The sequence below is a fragment of the Dama dama genome, chromosome 30 (genome assembly GCF_033118175.1).
Source record: "Dama dama isolate Ldn47 chromosome 30, ASM3311817v1, whole genome shotgun sequence".
NCBI classification, from domain to species: domain Eukaryota; kingdom Metazoa; phylum Chordata; class Mammalia; order Artiodactyla; family Cervidae; genus Dama; species Dama dama.
This window is the reverse complement of record NC_083710.1, coordinates 77,883,140-77,905,212: the sequence shown is the minus strand read 5'-3', so window position 1 is coordinate 77,905,212 and position 22,073 is coordinate 77,883,140. Positions and strand designations below refer to the sequence as shown.

Here is a 22,073-nt window from a genome sequence, read left to right as displayed (position 1 = left end):
CCTTTAAAGTAATATATTTTTCACGTAATAACATAATAAAGTTTATTTGTAGAGAAACAAATTAAGAGGTTAGCAGCTTTTTAAAGGGAGTTTGTGACAATTTTCTCTGCTTTACACGTCTCAAGAGGTCAGACCAATCGGTAGCACTTTTCTCTTCAGCTTTTTATATTTTTATTCATGGACCTCTAACAATCAATAAACAGTACAGTGTGTAAGAATTTCAAAATTTTATTTCACAGTCACAAAGAAATTCTCCCAGTTGAAAGCAGAATGTGACAGGCTTGAATACTTTACAAATGCTTCAAATGAGATTATGAAGCCAACCAGTAGGTATTTGTTTATTATACTAAAATATAGACACATTTTCCTTTAAATATTTGAGATTCTGCCTACAGTGCCTCTGTTATATTCATTCAAATTATTCTTCTATTCCAAAACAATGAGGCTTCTAAACTGGTGGAATGTTGCCAGGAAATTTCAACACAGTTTGAAGGCAACATGACCAAAAGGCACAGTTTAAATTGGCTTAGGGAATGAATGGGCTCCTTATCAGAGCAGCTGAAGGCTGTATATAATTAACAGCATCTGTCAACATTCACAGGGCCCTATATAGAACAAGCAGGCCCTATAGCCCTACTAAAGAGCAACCTCCAGCCTCTGATACCTTAAAAATGCACAAGACCTAAACAAAGAGACACCCCCCCAAGCCATCACTGGAAGGACACTGATAGGTTTTTGTGATACCAGCAGGGCCTCAAAGCAACTGCTAATTAATGTTAATTATCTAGAACAATTCTGTGAACATGAATGCCGTTGAGATTTCAAATTAGTCAGCTATCATCAAAAATATAAAATACCATTTATATCTAAAATTACTAATTTAAAAATCTTCTCATGTTTTAATTTTTAAAAGCTATGAAAATGATCTACTAATCTTCCTTTTTAATATGATGAATTCTCAATTAGCTTGACCATTTCTGTAAATAGAATTCTACAGCAGTTTTTTCGTTTTTAAATAAATACATTTCACCCATGAATATGTACAAAGCAACAACAACAAAGAATCCAGAGGCAATTTCATTAAATAAATTTATTTGTTAAAATAATTTAACTCCAAATACAACTGTTGAATTTGCATTGAGTTATAACTACAATTCATGTTTTAACTGAAAGGTCAAGGTTTAACAACTGACATTGTTACAAAACAATAAACTGTTGTTCAATTTTAAATGGTCAGTTGTATTAGAGCTCAACAATTAACTGTGAACTATATTTATCTCTGGGAAACCCCAAATCAATAAGGATAAGTCTGTTTCCAAAACCCACTGCAGTCATTCTTGAAACCCTGATCAAGATTTAAGAGATGCACAATGACACGTTAATTAAAAAAAAAAAAAAAGACCCCCATAGTCTTTAACATTTGATTGGCTAAGGAGACAATTAAAGCTTACCCAAGTGCTAACACAGGATTACTGAGAACAAAAAACTACAAAACAGACAAACAAAAACCCAATGGCAACAAGCGAAATAAGCACTTTCATATTCATACATATAGGCAATATTCCCACTGGACAATTCCTGAAAACAAACAGTAGACATCCTTAGGCAACATTTCTTTATACAGAAAAGCAAATATCAGTAGTTTGACCACAGAAAAGTGATGGCAACTGTAGCGATTAGAGTAAAAATTTCAGTCCTAATTCTACAAACCAAAGAAGAAAAATCATCAAAGCACCTTTCAATAGTTTAAGGAAGATTTTATGTAATACTTTTGATCAGATGCTGGCTTGTTTTGTATGAGTGGAACAAAAAGAAAGGCATCAGTCACCATCACTATCACAGCTTAAGAGAACCAAAAAAAAAAAAAAAAAGTTGCAACATAGAACAACAACAACAAAATGCTGCCTTTGTATAAAAGTAAAACAAGACGAAACAAAGAAAAAAAAAAAAAAAGGAAGAAAACCTTATCGTAGTAGCTAAAGAAAAAGTGGGTCTTTGGATCAAACCATAACATTTTTAAGGCATGTTAGAAAAACTTTCACTTATCTAGTTGCTATTCTGATCAGGGCATAAAATAAACAGTGACACAAGGTCACCAACTATTAATTCATGTGCCAACAAATTTCATCTTCCTGTTCTTAAGCTCTGTATTAACATCTCAACAAACACATTCATTCACACGGAGTTATTTTCATACCAGATGAAACACCGACAGTAAGAGCACACGAGGGTTTCCAAGTTTCTGGATATTATTTGATGCTTTGTCACTAAATACGCAAGGCTGGGTGGAAACACTGATCAGGCAGCCGTATCAGCTATTAACATCTTTACAGTAAAAAAAAAAAAAGCCACCTTATTGTCTCACATAAACACATCTAACTAAAACCCAAATTTTCAGATAATCTTTTCCACCTTATATCCTGCCATACCTTTCACATTATTTAACTTATTTTTCTTGTCTGCATAGCAATCCACAAGGTAAAACTGTAAAATCTTTATAGATATTTTTATATGTAATCTTACTTGCCATAAATTTCTACTAAATATGGAATTCTAAAAACCAGAATCATTCTGAGAAGTTAAGAGGCTTCAAAACTCAAACAGTGCACTAACAAATATTTCTCTTTCAGTTGATAAAAATCATACTTCTTGAATCACTGACTTGTCTACATGATTGAGTCAAATCACCTTTTACATGACCAAATTTGATGCAGTAAAATTGGTTATAACTTTCTGGCCTATAAAAGGTGCTTCATAATTGGGAATTATTCAAAAAATTATGTTGAAGAATGCAAATATTCACAATTCAAAGACTTTTGACAACCATGCCTGGTTTTACCCACACATCTGTCTTCTCATTTATGAAAAGTACTATCCACCTTTTTTCTCTCCTCCAACCTTAACATCAGTTTACTAAACACTTAGGGGGCGGGCTAGCAATGATTTCAAGAATGTATATAAAAAAAAACAAACTTAAAAAAAATGTTTTTGATACATGGTATTCTGCAGGACAGATTCTCAGTATAGGCAATTATCTCTGACTTGTGCCAAATTCTTCATAACATTAAACACACATGCACACGCAAACACACATTCTTCACTCAGTAACACACGTTAAGACCCGAGGTTACTTGCACAAGAGTGTGAAACCAACAAGAAATATGGGGCGGTATGCAGATCACAGGCTCAGTGATATTGCAGTTCTGAAGGCCAAATTCATCTCCAGAGGATCAGCTCAAAATACTCTCTTCAGCATTTTATAACTCTGAAGGTGGGTGAAAACCCTTCTGCGCTTGATTGTAAAACTTATGAATACATTTTTTCCTGTGCCATTATTCATGCAAATGATAAATACTTGGCGGCTATAAAAACCAAAAATGTCAGGACTTGAGCACCTTTTCAAGACAAAATATTCACTCTAGCTTTATTTGCCACTTCAGTAATCAGGGCAAAATTGTTGTAAGAAAATCTTTATAGAATTCTCCAGGAAAATTAAAGGGTTTTTTTTCCGTCTCTTACCTTCCACTCTAATTTCTGTTCTACTTTTAAGCCCCAATTATTTCACATGGTTATTCAATTTTTTTTTTGTAATGCCTGCAATAAAGCTCTGCTATAGAAAACTTGATTTCGAAAGCAGGTTAGCCAAGAATCACACCACAACCATAGCCCTTAAAGGCAAGAAGGAATTTGCTGCTTTAACGAACGTAAAAATGCAAGATATTTGTACTGTCCTGCGAGGTTTCTGCAAACGGGAACATGTGGATGCAACATGGCTTCATTTTCCTTACACGATGGTACTAGTTCATCTACTGGAACGCTTCTCATTAGTAAGGCTAGGCAATCTCTTTCCATCACAGTTGCTTCCTTCTTGTTCAGTAAAGTAACAAAGACCATCCCTGCTTGGTGAACAGAGGGGTGGGTCTGGGGTTTTAATTTGACTCAGACCCTTATGAGAGTCTCCACTTTCTGGGCAAAGCAGGTGATAACACATTGTAACACCAGGCTGTATTTTTACCCAACCTGTGCTGACTCTGGCTCTATCAGAGACTGGTGCGTGAGTTAGTTCCGAGTCACAAATTAGGATAACATCTACAGTTAAGCATCGACTTTGAAAAACAGGAGTGAGTCAGCTGAGCAAAGAATCTCTCCCTGGAATGCTGCCGGCAGGTCAGCTGCTATTATCTTCCTTGATGTGATATATTGGTTAGAAGCACTATCTCAGTTCCTGAAATTCAGTACTCTGGTAGGAAAATATTTCTCCTTGACTCATCTATTTTTTTTTTAAAGAAGACAAAATATTTTAATGGTTAAGCGGTCACAGGAATTCTTCCGGTTTCTCTCCCGTGATTACTTTTAACGACGACCATAGTTGCTTCTGTCAACCCAAGTGACAATACTATCATAGCTTTCGAAGGAGGTCGCCCTGCAGATTGACTGGGCCACGACGCCTGAAGTTGCAGGTGTCTGGAGGAGACTGAGGATGACGGTGAGACTGGAGTTACTGGACCCAAAGGTGACTCAGAGCTCTCAGCTGACAATCGCCGCTGGGCTCTGAAGGACGATCTGCCGCTTCACTGGAGGTTCACACCGCACACCCTGCAGGCTCCACGGTCGGGGAGGCGAGGCTGGTGTCGCCTCCGGTGGGTGGGAGGGGGGCGGGCAGCCACGTGTCAATGCTATTGTATGTTACACGCGGAACAGCACGGGTCGTCCTTGTCGGGCTGGGCGGCATAGTTCATCTGCCTGACGATCTCGGCGAAGAGTTCGTCCACCATGGTTTTACTCTTGGCTGACGTCTCCATGAAGGGGCAGCCCCACTCCTCGGCGAGCGCCCGGCCTTCGTTGGAGGACACCTCTCTCTCACTTTCCAGGTCGACTTTGTTCCCCACCAAGATGACCGGCACTTTCTCGTACCTGCGAGAGAACAGACGTGGACACACAGGGGTTGCAGACGTTAGCACAGAGGTGACAGGTAAAGTGGATTTTCTCTTTTTTCACCATATGGTACTACAGAGTCCCTTGGACAGCAAGGAGATCCAACCGGTCCATCCTAGAGGAAATCAGTCCTGAATATTCACGGGAAGGGCTGATGCTAAAGCTGAAGGAAGCTCCAATACTTTGGCCACCTGATGCAGAGAGCTGACTCACTGGAAAAGACCCTGATGCTGGGAAAGATTGAGGGCAGGAGGAGAGGGGGATGACAGAGGATGAGATGGTTGGATGGCATCACTGACTCGATGGATGTGAGTTTGGGTAAACTCTGGGAGTTGGTGATGGACAGGGAGGCCTGGCATGCTGCAGTCCATGGGGTGGCAAAGAGTCGGACACGACTGAGCCACCAAACTGAACTGGTACTACAGATATTCTCCTTAGCTGCATGAAAAATTATTGGCTCCAGTTGGTTTGACATTGACCAGAAGGCAGCTCTCATAGTAGATCACAAATGGGTTGTTCAAAATGATGTTTTAATCAATTACATATCTTTTAAAATCAATTTATTTTCCCAGATATACTTGGAAAATTATTCTCAGAATCTCAGAATATTCCCCTTAGATGGATTAATGTAAACTTTGTTCATTATAAGGGATGCTTATGCAGAATTTCAGATGATGAGGTAATACCTCTAGTGACTAAACACATAATTTGTAATTTTATAAATTTTACTATGTTCTAAAAGTATACAAGGGCTTCCCAGGTGGCTCAGTGGTAAAGAACCTGCCTGCCAATGCAGGAGACACGGGTTCAATCCCTGGGTCAGGAAGAACCCCTGGAGAAGGACATGACAACTCATTTGAGTATTCTTGCCTGAAAAGTCCCATGGACAGAGGAGCCTGGTGGGCTACAGTTCGTGGGGCGCAAAAGAGCCAGACACGACTGAGCAACTAAAAACAATGAAAGTATACAAAACTGACCACGTTCTAATCATTCCTAAATAAGAAACAAGCTAGCAGAACTCACTAGGGTGGAGCTCACCAAATACAACTATGCTCCATCCCTTTATACAAACTGTCATAGATTAGCCTGTTGAAAGATAATTACTATTCTTTTTGGCCTGACAAGGACTTAAACATTCCAATCATTAGCTCTGTTTGATGTTATCTCTTCTTTTCCTTCCTGACTAGAATCACCGTGCTATAGACTAAATGTGTATTCCCTGAAATTTGGATGTTGAAACCTAATCCCCCATGGGATGGTATTTAGGAGGTCGGGACTTTGGGAAAGGACTGGGTCATGGACAGGATTTGTGTCCTTATACAAGAGACCCCAGAGATCACCATTGCCTTTATAGCCACGTACAGACAGAGTGAAAAGATGATCCTAGGGAAGTGGGCCCTCACCAGACACTGAATCTTTCAGAGCCTTGACCTTGGACTCCCCAGCCTCAAGAAATATGAGGAATAAATTTGTTGTTTAAGCCATGCAGTTTGTGGTATTCTTGTTATAGGAGCCAGATAGACTAAGATAAGGTGTCTATAAGTCACGATGTTTGGAAAATGCTAACAGACAACAGAACTATGAAAAGAACAAAGACAAGAGGTCATAAATCATTTTGTACCTAAAGATGATTCTCTCTACAATGGTTATTCATGGTGTAAAAAATGGTGCCACTGTGCAAATTTATTTACTACTTGTGTTTATGTTTGTCCTAAGCAATGTTGCTAATACATTTTTACTTTATACATCGTTTTAAAGGCTTTTTGTGATTTCAGTATAAATCAGTATGTGTGTCTGTACTTTCTCCTCCAAGCAGAATGTATCTCTAATTTATCAAGGAAGCAAACTGCAAAACTGCACACGAGTGATAACAAATGTGACTAGACACAGCTAATCCGTTAGAGAACTACACATAGTCAGGATTTACTAAGGCAGGATTTGGGCAGCGTTTTTATCATTCAGGAAACAGAGCAACAGGCAGGCAGTTAATGCTAGCAACAATACTTTCACAGCTTCATCTTCCTGGCAAGATGGTTCTCTCTGCTCACTCTAATTTATAAAGCAAACTGTATTCCCAACAGAGTCTCATTTTTTCCACTTTGACGCAAGATCACACTGACAATGGTCTCAACAAGAGGGCACGCTCTAGGCAGTGTGTTCCTTAGCAATCTGAAACACACAACTTCAAAATAAGTGCAGCCATGAAATTAAAAGACTCTTATTCCTTGGAAGAAAAGCTATGACAAACCTAGACAGCGTATTAAAAAGCAGAGATAACACTTTGCTGACAAAGGTCCGTACAGTCAAAGCTATGGTTTTTCCAGTAGTCATGTATAGATGTGAGAGTTGGACCATAAATAAGGCTGAGCGCCAAAGAACTGATGCTTTTGAACTGTGATGCTGGAGAAGACTCTTGAAAGTCCCTTGGACAGCAAGGAGGTCAAACCAGTCCATCCTAAAGGAAATCAACCCTGAATATTCACTGGGAGGACTGATGCTGAAGCTGAAGCTCTAATACTTTCGTCACCTGATGTGAAGAACTGACTCATTGGAAAAGACCCTGATGCTGGGAAAGATTGAAGCTGGGAGAAGGGGATGACAGAGGATGAGATGGTTGGAGGGCATCACCAACTCGATGGACGTGAGTTTGAGCAAACTTTGGAAGAGGGTGATGGACAGGGAAGCCTGGTGTGCTGCAGTCCATGAGGGCACAAATAGTGGGACATGACTTTGCGACTGAACAGCAGCATTATCAAGGATAAATCTAAGATTTGGATATTACCATTTCTCAGGAAATGGATCTGGACAACTCTAATTTTTATCAAAGGACTTTACAGGCATTTACTGTATATCAGCGGTGATTTTGCTCTCTGATCATACTGAGAGTTCTGATCATAGGACCCAAGAGTTTTGCACATCTTCTAGGAGCCTCACATATAATTAAGTGTTCCTCTTGTGGCTCAGCTGGTAAAGAATCTGCCTGCAGTGCAGGAGATGCTGGGTTCGATCCCTGGGTCAGGAAGATCCCCTGGAGAAGGGAATGGCTACTCACTTCAGTATTCTTGCCTGGAGAATCCCATGGACAGAGCAACCTAGGGGGATACAGTCCATGGGGTTGCAAAGAATTGGACACAACTGAGCGACTAACACTTTCACTTTCAATGTATTATATATTTATTCATCCATTTAACAAGTGTTTATTTGATAGAGGCCTATTTTTGTGCTAGATGCTATTCAAGGCACTTAAGATACATCAGTGAACAAAGCTCTGCCATAGAATCTAGCAGATAAGATAGTGGTTGATAATAAACCCAAGTAAATAAGTAAATTATTGGTTTACTAAATGGTGTTAAGTGCGATGGAAAAAAAAAAAAATTGCAGAACAGGGAGTGGGCTGGGAGCACAGGTGCGATTTTAAACCAGATGAGCAGGGAAGGCCTTACTGGGACGGTGGCAGGTGAGCAAGACATGAAGGGAGTGAGGGAGTTTGCCAAGCAGGTGTCTGGGGGAGAGCACTCCAGGCAGGATGTGGACCAGGCAGCATAAAAGCTGGTGGGAAGAAGAGCAAAGGGCCCTCTGTATCACCTCCCCAACTCCAGCAGTCAGAAAGCCTGGTGTAGGAAACCTGTTCACTCGGAACAAATGAACTTTGGAACCTGTTGGCAAAAGTGGCCTCAGAAGACAAACGTGACCTCTATGATGAGATCGACTAGATCATTTAGGAAGACTGGGTGCTTGGTTAGCAGGTGATAATTAGTATTTTCATCTCATGCTCTTTATTTACCATAGTTTGGTGAGCTGTCTTGATTTCTGCGCCCCCTTTCTATTAATAAACATATCACTTGGGAACAAAATTGAAGATGCAAAATCCCCCAAACACTTCATTTACGTGTTACTGTTGATGCGATCGTGAGCAGGGTACCACTGTATCCACATCTCAGGCATCAGCTGGTTTCTCATCAACTTCAGCGTATCTTCCTTGGTATTTCCTTTGAGAGCGCGACCAGGGTCATACAGTGGCTTCTGCAGCTCAAATCGCTTTACTTTTGTTTATAGTCTGAGAACTAACACTGGTTTTATTAACATGAATGTCCCTGTTGCTACAGTATTCATAAGCATGGTTACATAATGTATTAATAAACAGAGCTAGTTCTTTTGAGCAGCTCTACTTAATGCATTGAATGAAACATCAGAAGCACTGGCTTGAGTATCCCTTAGCTGTAGAACACTGATGGGCTTCTCCACACGAGGCGGCTTTGTACACCTGAATGGTTCAGGAGCATCTGATGTTTATCAGTGGTCTTTATGTAACTGTCCTGATAGGGGTATACGTGTACGTGTATTTCATTCTGGTTGTGTCTAAACTCGGCTGATCACCAAGATTCCCAGGCCCAAATCCAGGGTTCCTGAATCTGAATTTGTGGGGTTGGGCCTAAGAAGCCTACTTAAAGCTGGGTCTAAGTTCTGAAGAATGATTGTGAGGTTCGGCAGGGTTTAGGAATCACTGACCTGATCTGTTACTTTGTGACCCCAAATAGCACTGGATGTGTATAGCTCATGGTTTTATACTGCGGCAAGTCCAGGATCAGTTCCTTTTCCCTTCGTTGATTCACCAACGATAAGTTGTGGACAGATGCCACCACACTCAGTTCCTTTGACGTCTTTTGGAGGGCGAAGAGGCTAGGCTCTTGCATGAATTTCAACATGCTGCTATTTCCTTAGTCACTTTTCCATTAAGCAGGCTGAAATACAATTCTCTTTGAACTCAGAAATGAGAATCAGAGAGAGTTTTACTTACAAGGTTCCCTTGTTCAACCTTCTACCCATTGTGAAAAATCTCACCTACCAAGAGAGTCTCAAGGTAAAATGTCAGAACACCTGATGCTTTAGTCATTTCCATGACAACCTCACCAAATGGGTTATATCTGAACATCTTCAGTGATGCGGAACTCACATCTCAGGCAACCCATTTTGTCCTGTCAGCCCTGTTAAATGTGAGTGTTAAAAAGTTGGTGCTAAAAAGTTTATCCCTATCTAATGACTGTAACACTTCGTCCTTCCTGTGACCGCTGAGAACACAGAAATCTTTTCTCACAGGTTTCCTTCCCCACCTCCCTGCTCAAATTAAGTAACACAAAATGATTTTTTAAAGTCCATGGCAATATTTAAATAGGTAAAGAAGAAAACAAAAAAAATTCTTCATCTCACTTCCATGAGAATGATTGCTATAACTACTTTGGTGTGTATCGTTTCAGGCTATTTTCTTATACATATCTATGTAAATATAGATTTTTCGGAAAGGCGATCATGCCCGTTATATTTAGTCGCTTCTATTTTCACTTATTACCTTGGACTCTGTATACCAATAAGTGGTATACATCATGTTAATGGTTAAAGAGTACTCCATTTTATAGCCTCTGTGTGATAATAAAAGTACCGTAACTAGTTGCCCCTTCCCCATCTGTGCGTGAAGCGTTCCCCTCCACTCATGTTTTCATTAACCCACAGCAAACTGATGAACCACACCTAGACGTGGAGCTTCTTTCTCAAAAGTGTGTATAGTCTGTGTTGTGTGCATGTGTGCACGGCATACACTTTGAACCAGGAAAAACAAAAAAAAACCACACACACATTTCTAGATTAGTTCAGACTACTGTGCTCACACACATGCAATCTTGACTGACATCCAGAAATTTATACCACAGCCAGTAGAGCTCAGGTCAAGGGTGCCTGTTTCCCCACCCTTGAGATGGGTATTTTTAATCTTTCAGGGAAGTATTATGGCAGTTCTGGACAAAGAGAATGGTTTTATGGCTGGGAGATGAAGGCCCCAACCACAGCCCAGTAGCATAAAAACATCAATACTTCTTATTAAGGTGGAAAACGTTTAAGCTAAGTAAGGCTTCCTTCTTCCTCTAAAATGACTTGTTTTGAGGTGACTAAATATTTCATCTTAAAAGGGAATTTCTGGTAACTTAGATTGAATAATAAAAGGAAACCCAAATTTCTTGCTGTGACTGTCTGTCTCTTGGTTTCAGACTGCATGCATACTGAAGAAGAACAAAGAGAAATTTGTAAATGTAATCTAAAAATTAAGTAAGGGCTGTAATGACACCAGAAAGATATACAAGGCATTCAGGGCTACTCCATGATGATACAAATGAAAATAATCTGTTTTTATAGAAATTAAGAGCTGATGCTGTATCAGAAGAACAGTGTGATGGTGAGGCATCAATTGGTCATGACAATGCAACTCAGGAACTTTGAATGTTGTGTTAAAAAGCCATTTGGGAGAGAAAATACTTGGCAAAAGGCATCTGATAAAGGGCTGTTATCCAGCATATACAAGGGAGTCTTAAAACTCAACAGGCAACAAACAACCCGATTAAAAACTGGGCCAAGGACCTTAAGATACACCTCAACAAGGAAGGTATACAGATGGGCAAATAAGCATGTAAAGAGATGCTGCACATCATATTCTGTGAGAGAAATTAAAATAGAGACACTACACACCTACTGGAATGGCCACAATCTAGAACACTGACAACACCAAATGCTAGTGAGGACATGGAGCAACAGGAACTTTCATTCATTCCTGGTGGGAATGCAAAATGGTACAGCCACCTGGAAGACAATTTAGTGATTTCTTAGAAAACAAGACATATCCTTAGCATACAAACCAGCAATCCCTGGTATTTAGCTCCCCAAACCAAGTACTTACAAATATATAAAACCTGCATATGGATGTATACAGCAGCTTTATTCATAACTGCCCAAACTTGGAAGCAACCAACATATCCTTCAGCAGGTGAATGGATAAATAAATTGTGGTATATCCAGACAGTGAAGTATCATTGGTGGTAACAAGAAATAACCTAATGACTCATGAAAAAAATAGGAAATTTAAATGCACATTATTAAGTGAAAGAAACCAATCTGCAATGGTGACATACTGCATGGTGTCAACTGCATGATATTTTGGAAAATGCAGAATTCTGGAGACAAGTTGAAAGATCAGTGGTTGCCAGGGGTTGATAGGGTGGGGAGAAAGGGCAGAATGGATGGAATACAAAGGATTTTTAAGACAGTGAAAATACTCTTCATGATACCATCATGATGAAAAATACTCTTCATGATACCATCATGATGAATACATGCTATTAGACATTTGCCCAAATTCACACAATGTACAGGGCTTCTCTGATGGCTCAGCAGGTAACGAATAGGCCTGCAATGTGGGAGACACAAGAGATGCAGGTTCAGTCCCTGGGTCAGAAAGATCCCCTGGAAGGACGAAAATGGCAACCCACTCTAGTAATCTTGCCTAGAGAATCCCATGGACAGAGGAGCCTGGCAGGCTACAGTCCATCAAGTTGCAAAGAGTTGGACACGACCGAGCAACTGACGCATGCACACAATATACAACACCAGGAGTGTACGAAGGTAAACCGCTGGGTGATTACAAGTCAGTGTAGATTCATCAATTTAACCAACGTCATAGCTCAGCTGGTAAAGAAATCTGCCTGCAATGCAGGAGATCCTGGTTCGATTCCTGGGTCAGGAAGATCCTCTGGAGAAGGGATAGGCTACCCACGCCAGCATTCTTGGGCTTCCCTTGTGGCTCTGCTGGTAAAGAATCTGCCTGCAATGTGAGACACCTGGGTTCGATCCCTGGGTTGGGAAGATCCTCTGAAGAAGGGAAAGGCTACCCACTCCAGTATTCTGGCCTGGAGAATTCCATGGACTGTATAGTCCATAGGGGTCGCAAAGAGTCAGACACGACTGAGTGACTTTCACCTTCTCTTCCCTTTCCCCAGTCCCATGGGGGATGGTGCTAATGGGAGAGGCTATACATGTGTGGGGTCAAGGACTATATAGCAAATCTTTGCATCATCTCAATTGTGCTGTGAACCTTAAACTACTCTAAAGAAATAAAGTCTTTAAAAAAGAAAGCTATACTGGAGGACTAGGGCAACCAAGGGGGCTTAAGTTCACTAAAGTCTTTATATCCCACTGATCACAAGTGAAAACTCATGACAGGATACAAAAAGTAACTACCAAACAACTCTGAAATGTAAAGAGAAAAACAGGGAGATTCGGGTGGGGGGCCAATTCCTGGAGAGAAGACCCATGAGGTTGAGTTTCCTGTTTTTTTCTCTTTGCGTGGAGTGGGTACTCAGTGGTATGCACACAGTCAGAACTCTGGGAGAAATTCATTCTACCCAGAAGGTCAAGTGAAGGGATGCCTGTGAGCTGGAAGGTGTGCGTGGGTGGGAAAGCCTCCCTTTTTCCTTGCTTGTCCTTTCAAAGCTCACCTACAACGGGTCCCCTAGCAGAGCTGGGGTGGTGGGCAATGCCAACAGCTAAGACTTCATGAGAAATTTCTGGTTAGAGGAATTGAAAACAGGGCTCTTTAAGGTCCAAAGAGGATGACAGAAAGCTCTAGTTTTTTCCCTTCTCTTTTCTCTGCCCACTTTGCTAGGAAGATGACCCAAACTGGGAGAACTACTAGTTTAGTGCAGCAGTGCAGAAGGATAGCAACCAACTTTACCTAATTAACATTTATAGAATACTCTACTTCATAAAAGTAGAATACATATTCTTGTCAAGTGCACCTGGAATGTTCACTCAAGACCATATTTTTGGCTATAAAAACTGTAACAAATGTAAAAGAGCTGAAATGATACAAAATATGTTCTCAGATCATAATGAAACTAAACTAGAAATCAGTAACGAAAGATACCTAGAAAAATCTCCAGATACTGAGAAACTGAATCATATACTTCTAAATAATCCATGGGCCAAAGAAGACATCATTAAAAAATTAGAAAAAATTTAAGTGAATGAAAATAAAACATAACAAAATCTGTGGGATGCAGTTAAAGCAATGCAGAGAGGGAAATTATAGCACTAAATGTTTATATGCCTCAAATCAGTGATCTATGCTACTACCTTAAGAAACTAAGAGAAAAAGCACAAAATAAATCCAAATTAAGCAGAAGGAAGAAATACTAAAGGACAAAAATAAAAGATGTGAGAGTTGGGCCATAAAGAAGGCTGAGTGCTGAAGAACTGATGCTCTTTAATTGTGGTGCTGGAGAAGATTCTTGAGAGTCCCTTTGACAGCAAGGAGGTCAAACCAGTCAATCCTAAAGGAAATTAGTTCTGAATATTCATTGGAAGGACTGATGCTGAAGCTGAAGCTCCAATACTTTGGCCACCTGAGGCGAAAAGCAGACTCATTGGAAAAAGACCCTGATGCTGGGAAAGACTGAGGGCAGGAGGAGAAGGGGACGACAAAGGATGAGATGGTTGGATGGCATCAGTGACTCAATGGACATAAGTTTGAGCAAACTTCAGGAGATGGTGAAGGACAGAGAAGCCTTGTGTGCTGAGGCTTGTGTCCATGAGGCTGCAAAGAGCCTGACACAACTTAAGTGACTGGACAACAACAACAAAAATACAATAGAAGAAAATAGAAAAACAGTATAGGAAAAAATCAGCAACACTAAAACTCCAGTTCTCTGAAAAAGACAATAAAATCAGTAAACTTTTATCCAGACTGATCAAGTAAAAAAGATGACACAAGTTAACAATACCAGAAAGAGGAAACTTACTACACACACTACAGACATGGAAAAGAATATGCTCCTGAAAGAGAAACTTGGATGAAATGCACCAATACCTTGGAACAATTTACTTATGTGATGTCACTCATGCCCCTCTTTTCAGAGGGCAAAGCACTGATGATATCATCTCTAAACCTCTCTGTTTCACTTCTTCAGATATCTAAACTCTAGTTCTTCATTATCTAATTCAACTTTATCTCCTACAGCTTGATAAAGAGAATCTTCCATTCTGAATTCTGTCTGCCTGTTCATGATAGTTCTCTAAAGATAATGGTCCCTACCAATCAAATTCTAAGAACCATTCAAAGCTTAGGTCAGATTTCATCTTTCAAAATCCTCCCTTACTTTTATAAATAGCTCATTAGTCTGAACTCTTATATTTACATATGCAGATGACACCACCCTTATGGCAGAAAATGAAGGAACTAAAGAGCTTCTTGATGAAAGTGAAAGAGGAGAGTGAAAAAGTTGGCTTAAAGCTCAACATTCAGAAAACTAAGATCATGGCATCTGGTCCCATCTCTTCATGGCAGATAGATGGGGAAACAGTGGGAAAAGTGGCTGACTTTATTTTTCTGGGCTCCAAAATCACTGCAGGTGGTGATTGCAGCCATGAAATTAAAAGATGCTTACTCCTTGGAAGGAAAGTTATGACGAACCTAGACAGCATATTAAAAAGCAGAGACATCACTTTGCCAACAAAGGTCCGTCTAGTCAAGGCTATAGTTTTTCCAGTGGTCATGTATGGATGTGAGAGTTGGACAATAAAGAAAGCTGAGTACCGAAGAATTGATGCTTTTGAACTGTGGTGTTGGAGAAGACTCTTCAGATTCCCTTGGACTGCAAGGAGATCCAACCAGTCCATCCTAAAGGAGATCATTCCTGGGTATTCATTGGAAGGACTGATGTGGAAGCTGAAACTCTAATACTTTGGCCACCTGATGCAAAGAGCTGACTCACTGCAAAGACCCTGATGCTGGGAAGGATTGAAGGCAGGAGGAGAAGGGGACAACAGAGGATGAGATGGTTGGATGGCATCATCAACTCGATGGACATGGGTTTGGGTTGACTCTGGGAGTTGGTGATGGACAGGGAGGCCTGGTGTGCTGTGGTTCATGGGGTCGCAAAGAATTGGACACAGCTGAGCCACTGAACTGAACTGAACTGATGTCATTAAGAATTTGGGCTTCATAGGTTTTCATTAATTTATTTCTCTGAGTATCTACTAGGCATTGCGTGAGGGACTGTGGATATAAGACAAATGAAATCCTTAGAGTTTATGCTCAAGTTGACAGAAACACTATAAACAAGCAACCAATATCACTAAAGACTGTGATTTCTGTTTCAAAGAAAGTCAATATTGATTAACATACAGTAACTTGGGTGGGCCAATATTACATGAGGGGATCAAAGAAGGCATCTCTAAGGAGATGAATTCTAAGCTGAAACCTGAAGATTCCGAGTTGAGTCAGCTGCAGGAAAAAAAACAACAACCAGGAATCAAACATTTTAACCAGAAGAAAATATAAAGGAAAGGCAGTAGAAAAGTGCCAACTTTATTCAGGGAACAAAGAGGAGACTGGCACAGTTAAAGCATAAAGAGCAAGGGGAAGAAAAGCATGAGGGATGACTGAAGAAGGACCTATGACTGCTCTTCTAAGAACATGAGAAAGTGACTGAAGGTCTTTAAGCAGGGAAGTGGGGAGGTTTATGTGTTAAGAGATCAGTGTGGCTAATACACAGAAAATGTTCTTTAGGGGCACAGAAGTAGAAGGAAGACAGGAGATGACTGCTGTGTTCAAGGCATCAGTGATGGCTTGAATTGGAATGATGGCGATGACAGTGGAAAGAAATAAAATTTAAAATATATTTTGGAGGCAGCATCAACAAAGACATGATAATAGACTGGCTGAAGAAGACAGCAGGTAATGGTTGGACGACAGAGAAATCAGTAAATGATTCATAGGTAAATTACTGCTTTTACAAGTGTAGCTTTATCTCATGATTTATGACAAAGGTCCATGTACAACTATTTGGGGAAATGGTCTTTTAAATAAATAGCATTAGGTCAACTGGATAGCCATACATGGGGGGACAAAAAGAAAAACCTTGACTCCCTGTGTCTCACACCTTTCATACAAATTAGAGATGAATCACAGAATAAAAGTCAATATACCTTCTAGAAATAAACATGGAAGAAGAATCTTCATAACCGTGGAGTGGAGAAAGATACATTAACTAGGACACAGAAAAGAACTAAGCATAAAAATGCAAGATTAATAAACTAAAATTAAGAATTTATGTTCTTTAAAAGAAACTATTAGGCAGGTGAACAGGTAAGGCAAAGGTGAGGAAAAGCTACCTGCAATACATGTATCTGAAAAAGAACTTCAATCCAAAATGTATAAAGAATTTCTACAAAATTTAAGAAAAAGACAATACAAGTTTTAAGTGGACCAAACATGTGAATAAGTTGTTTTAAAAAGAGGATATGCCAACAGTCATTAAGCATATAGAAGGGTGTTTATCATTATATACCAGAGAAATAAAAACTAAAATCAAAATGAGGTACCACTCAACTCTTATCAGATAAGCTAAAATTTTAAAAGGCTGATAATATCAAATGTTGGCCAGCAAGTGGAACAACTCTTACTGGGAGAAGAGGTAATCAGCACAGCTGTTTGGGAGAATCATTGGTTAGTACAGTTGACCCTTCAGCAACTTGGGGATAATCTACACATAGCTTACAGCTGGCCCTCTGTATCCGTGGTCACAGCTCGGGCTTCAGCAAACCATGGACTGCGCGGCAATGCAGGAGTTACCACTGAAAAATGTCTGCATGTAAGTGGACCTGCACAGTTCGCCCCACATTGTCCAAGGGTCAGCTGTATCTCCTATGCATTTATGACCCAATAATTCTGCTCTGAGCTGTTCACCAAGGGACAGTGTACATATATGCACCCAACGATACATACTAGAACGTTTGTTCACAGTAGTGTTACTCATGATAGCCCTGATCTCAAAACTGCCCAAGTGCCCGTCAGCAGAATAAACAATGAAATCATGGGATATCCACACAAGGGACTACTGTACCTCAATGAAGAATTAGCTACTGCTATAAGTGACATGGATGAATCTCACAACGAGGATGCTGAATGATGAGACCCCGGTTTGATCCCTGGGTCAGGAAGATCCCCTGGAGAAGGAAACGGCAATCCACTCCAGTATTCTTGCCTTGAGAATCCCATAGACAGAGGAGCCTGGTGGGCTACAGTCCATGTGGTCGCAGAGAGTCAGACACAACTGAGCGACTAACACTTTCACTTTCAGAAGCCTAAAAATAAACAAAACTAATCTGTGTTGGTCTTCGAGCATGGAAGTAACAGGCATGAAACATGAGGGAAAGTGCTGTGTTGTTTGAAAGGTTTGTCCCACATCTTTATGCAGGATTTGGCTACCTGGAGTATACATCTAGCTGTCTGATCTTATTTCTATGTTTTACCACATAAAACTTATACCTCAATTAAAGAAAGAAATTGAAACAAAAAACATCAACAAATAATTATCTAAATGATTTCCTCACTGAAATAGGAATAGTAAAATAACCTTCAAGGCCAACTGAGCGAGCATGCATGTTGGTAATGGGTGTAAGTTGCACAAGTGAAGTAGTGAAGTAAAGTCGCTCAGTTGTGTCTGACTCTTTGTGACCCCATGGACTGTAGCCCACCAGGCTTCTCCCATGGGATTTTCCAGGCAAGAGTACTGGAGTGGGTTGCCATTTCCTTCTCCAGAGGATCTTCCCACCCAGGGATAGAACCCGGGTCTCCCGCATTGTAGGCACAGCCACCAGGGAAGTCCAGTACATGATTAAGTGGATCAGTTAGTTTACTGCTCAGCTAAATACTGCTAATCTATTCTAAAATTCTGTCCACGCCCCATGCTATTTATCTTATATTCAAAGCTGGCTGAAGACTGAAAGCATAAGGAATACTATACCAAAGTAAATGCTTTTAGAAATAAAAACGATGAAAACTCTGAACATTTTCTTCACTATTGGATCTATAAATTGCATCCATCTGACTACAGTTCTTCTCAGGCATAGCAAGATGTCACAGTAAGCCAGAGAACTCCAAATATTCATGTTAGAAACAAAATATAACTATGACTACATTCAACCTGGCTTTTTATCTATTAGATATGAAAATACTCCACCCCAGATATATGTCTTATGTGGGGAAGTGTTTGCAACTGGAAGCCTTAAACCTTGTTACTTAGAAACTACATGTGCAAATATCTGAATAAACCATTATTATTATTTTTTTTAAAGCACAATATCCAAGATATCCAAAATAAGGCAGAGAAGAGCAGCTACTGGTTCACATTTGGTACTTTAATGTGTAACTAAATTTCAACCTGCATTTTAATGTATATTCAGTCATCAACTAATCTGTCAACAAAGTAAGCATCTTCTTAGATAATTTAAACAGCAGGGACAATTCAAGCATAGGCACATATTCGAAGAACACAGAAGTCTCATCTCAGAAACAAAGGTCTTCAGACATAAAACTTGCATTTTATCTTTAATGACAGTTGAAATCTAAAACCTCTGCATTAAAAAACAGGTCCAACTACTGTAGTCGAAAAGACTAAATTGAGTCAACTACTCAGAAATACGCAAGTTATTTGAACTGTTTTCTATATTTATGTCAAATTATAGGATATTTCTTTTCAGCATCCCCTCATTTCAGCATTCTTGGCAAAAATGTTGGTGAATGGAAATTCGTATGTTTCTGGTACACAGTTAAAGTTCAGTTACAAGTATTTTTTAAAAAGTTACCTCTGACTGAAGAACATTTAAAGATGCACCAAAGCTAGGTAGAGCTGAGACTTTTTAAGAAACTTTTAAATTATGAACAGAAGAGTGTTTTTCCCTGGGGTACTTTCCTACTGTTGTAGTAAGATCTTCAAATATTTATTTCCACATCACTAAATATAAACAGCACCAAATAAAACTAAAAAACAGAAACACACTGAATCTCTAGAAAGTTCAGGTTATCAGACCAGCAGAATGAGCTTTTCTTCTCAGCAATAAACAGCTCAGGGAATGAGTGCATCAATTATGCACGGCAGGTTGCAACTGGTTGGTTCAACTGGGCATAAGTTTTACTGGTGATGTCTATTAAAAAGGGTTTTTCATTTGAACTGGGAGAAGTAACAGGTGGCAGATGGCAGAGGCAAAACAAAACAAACGCACAGTGAAGAAAGGAACTGGAAACCCTCATTATTGGCAGAGATTATGGTGCCCAAGAGCAGTCAATGGAGGATGATGAGCTACGGGTATGCTGGCAGGGTTCAACCCAACAGCGAAGTAAAAGAAGTTAGAAATGGTTATAAGAGGTCACTGTGGGAACGAGGGAGAAAGGATGGTCAGCAAAAGTCTTCAAGAGTCTCTAAAGTAATCAAGTTTGAGATGAGAGGCTGTAACAACAGGTCTGGAACAGTACTGATTACAGGGGACAGGCAGGGTGAGAATTATTGGATGTGAGAAAACTGGTCCCTTCATTTTCATTCCTGCTACAAAACTCCTTTAATTTCCAAAACAACTCAAGCCTGAGCTATGCAAGTCTCCTAACTGATCCTACCTCCAATTTCTTGCCCTGCTATTCTATCCTCTATGCCAGGTCCACAACAGTTATCCTACAACCCTGTACATGGTCCTCTCCCCATCCCCGCAAATCACTACATTAGAAAAATAAATGGCAGCTCTACAACCACTGGGGCTTCCCCGGTGGCTCAGTGGTAAAGAACCTGCCTGCCAATGCAGGAGATGTGGGTTCAATCCCTCCATCGGGACGATCCCTTGTAGAAGGAAATGGCACCCCACTCCAGTTTGCTTGCCTGGGGAATCCCATGGACAGAGGAGCCTGGCGGGCTACAGTCCATGGGGTTGCAAAGAGTTGGATATGACTTAGCAACTAAAGAACAACAATTACAACCACTAGATAAAGGCTAACACTCAAGGTCAACCACAGCTTGGTCACTGGCTAAAATTGTGATGGAGTCCACAATGGGAAGAGAACTGGATACATATTTAGGGTACCTACAAAAAGTCCCCGCTGTGCTCCCTAAGACATGTCATGTGATCTCTCTCAGCCTTAGTTTCCCCCCCCTTTTTTCCCCTTAAAATTTGGCTGCACCATGCAGCATGTGGGATCTTAGTTCCCTGACCAGGGATTGAACCCACACCCTCCGCACGGGAAGCTCGGAGTCCAACCACTGGATTGCCAAGCGAATTCCCCTCCTGTTCCTTACTTGTGAAACAAACATTACTGATCTTTAGGTATTACAGTATGGAAGAAGACGGTGATGACTTTACTAATAACAGCTTAGCATCCGTAGAGGGCTTAGTAGGTGCCAGACACCGTGCTAAGCAGTTTACATGAATTATCCATTGAAGTATTATGGATACTGTAAAATACTACAAAATGCTAATTATTCTTTTCTAAGTTCTCTCCAACCATCTGTTAGTAAGTCAGTTTTAGAATTTTAATTGTGGTGACATAGCTGTAAAAAAGTACAAAAATTGTTCCATAGTATCTTATTTCTTATCTCCAGCTCCCATTCCCTGGCAGGATGGTCTTCTACAATAAAGGCCATTAGCTCTTGTGGGTACAATGTGAGAACAACAGGATAGATACTAATATCAAATTAGTCTACTACTACTATCAAACTGCCTCTAATATCAAAAGCTGACCGTTTACCGTCTTCTCCAAGCAGAAGTATCTTTCCTTACTCTATTCATCTTGCTTCAAACACTGCTGAGTCAAGTCACTAGATATGAACCACGGCTCTGACGAGATCGGGCGTGTTCAGGGTGGTATGGCCGTAGGCTGAACCGTGGCTCTGAAGCCTTGCAGAACAATGTGGGATAATAAAAAGAAAATGGAACAGAACTGAAGAGAAGGAAGAGAACCGAGGTCTCGTTTCTGCCTTAAACCAGCGGTGCCACCTTTGAAGTTAGATCAGGGACCTTAGGAAAGCAAGGGCCAGGAATGTTTTTATGTAGCTGTTTCTCCAGTACTGGAATCAATTCTTGACACTTACAGTCTTACAAAACAGAATGACTTAATGAAGTGATGATCTGCAAATATGACAGCTTTCACATGGAGCCCCTAGTGAAAATGTCACAGAAACCATGCAAACACATCCATGGCTGCTATTGTTTTAGTCGCTCAGTCGTGTCCGACTCCCTTGCGACCCCACGGACTGTAGCCCACCAGTCTCCTCTGTCCGTGGAATTCTCCAGGCAAGAACACTGGAGTGGGTTGCCATTTCCTTCTCCAGGGGATCTTCCTGACCAGGGATCAAACCTGCGTCTCCTGCACTGGCAGGCAGATTCTTCACCACTGAGCCACCAGGAAAGCCATATCCATGGTCCCCAGGCTGAGAGAGCATTTTGGATGTACTTTATCTAGAATGCTTTATTTTTCTTTATCCTTTATCGTGCTT

At 40.4% G+C, this 22,073-nt stretch overlaps 1 protein-coding gene across 1 annotated transcript in view; it reads right to left on the bottom strand.

The window, feature by feature from the left end:
* Positions 1-219: 219 nt before the first annotated feature.
* RAP2A (RAP2A, member of RAS oncogene family) overlaps positions 220-22,073 on the bottom strand; it is a 41,186-nt gene continuing 19,332 nt past the window's right edge. The window contains exon 2 of the mRNA XM_061133030.1: positions 220-4,914. Within this exon, the coding sequence (XP_060989013.1) occupies positions 4,677-4,914 (238 nt within the window). The 3' untranslated portion in view covers positions 220-4,676. The remainder of the gene's footprint in view (positions 4,915-22,073) is intronic.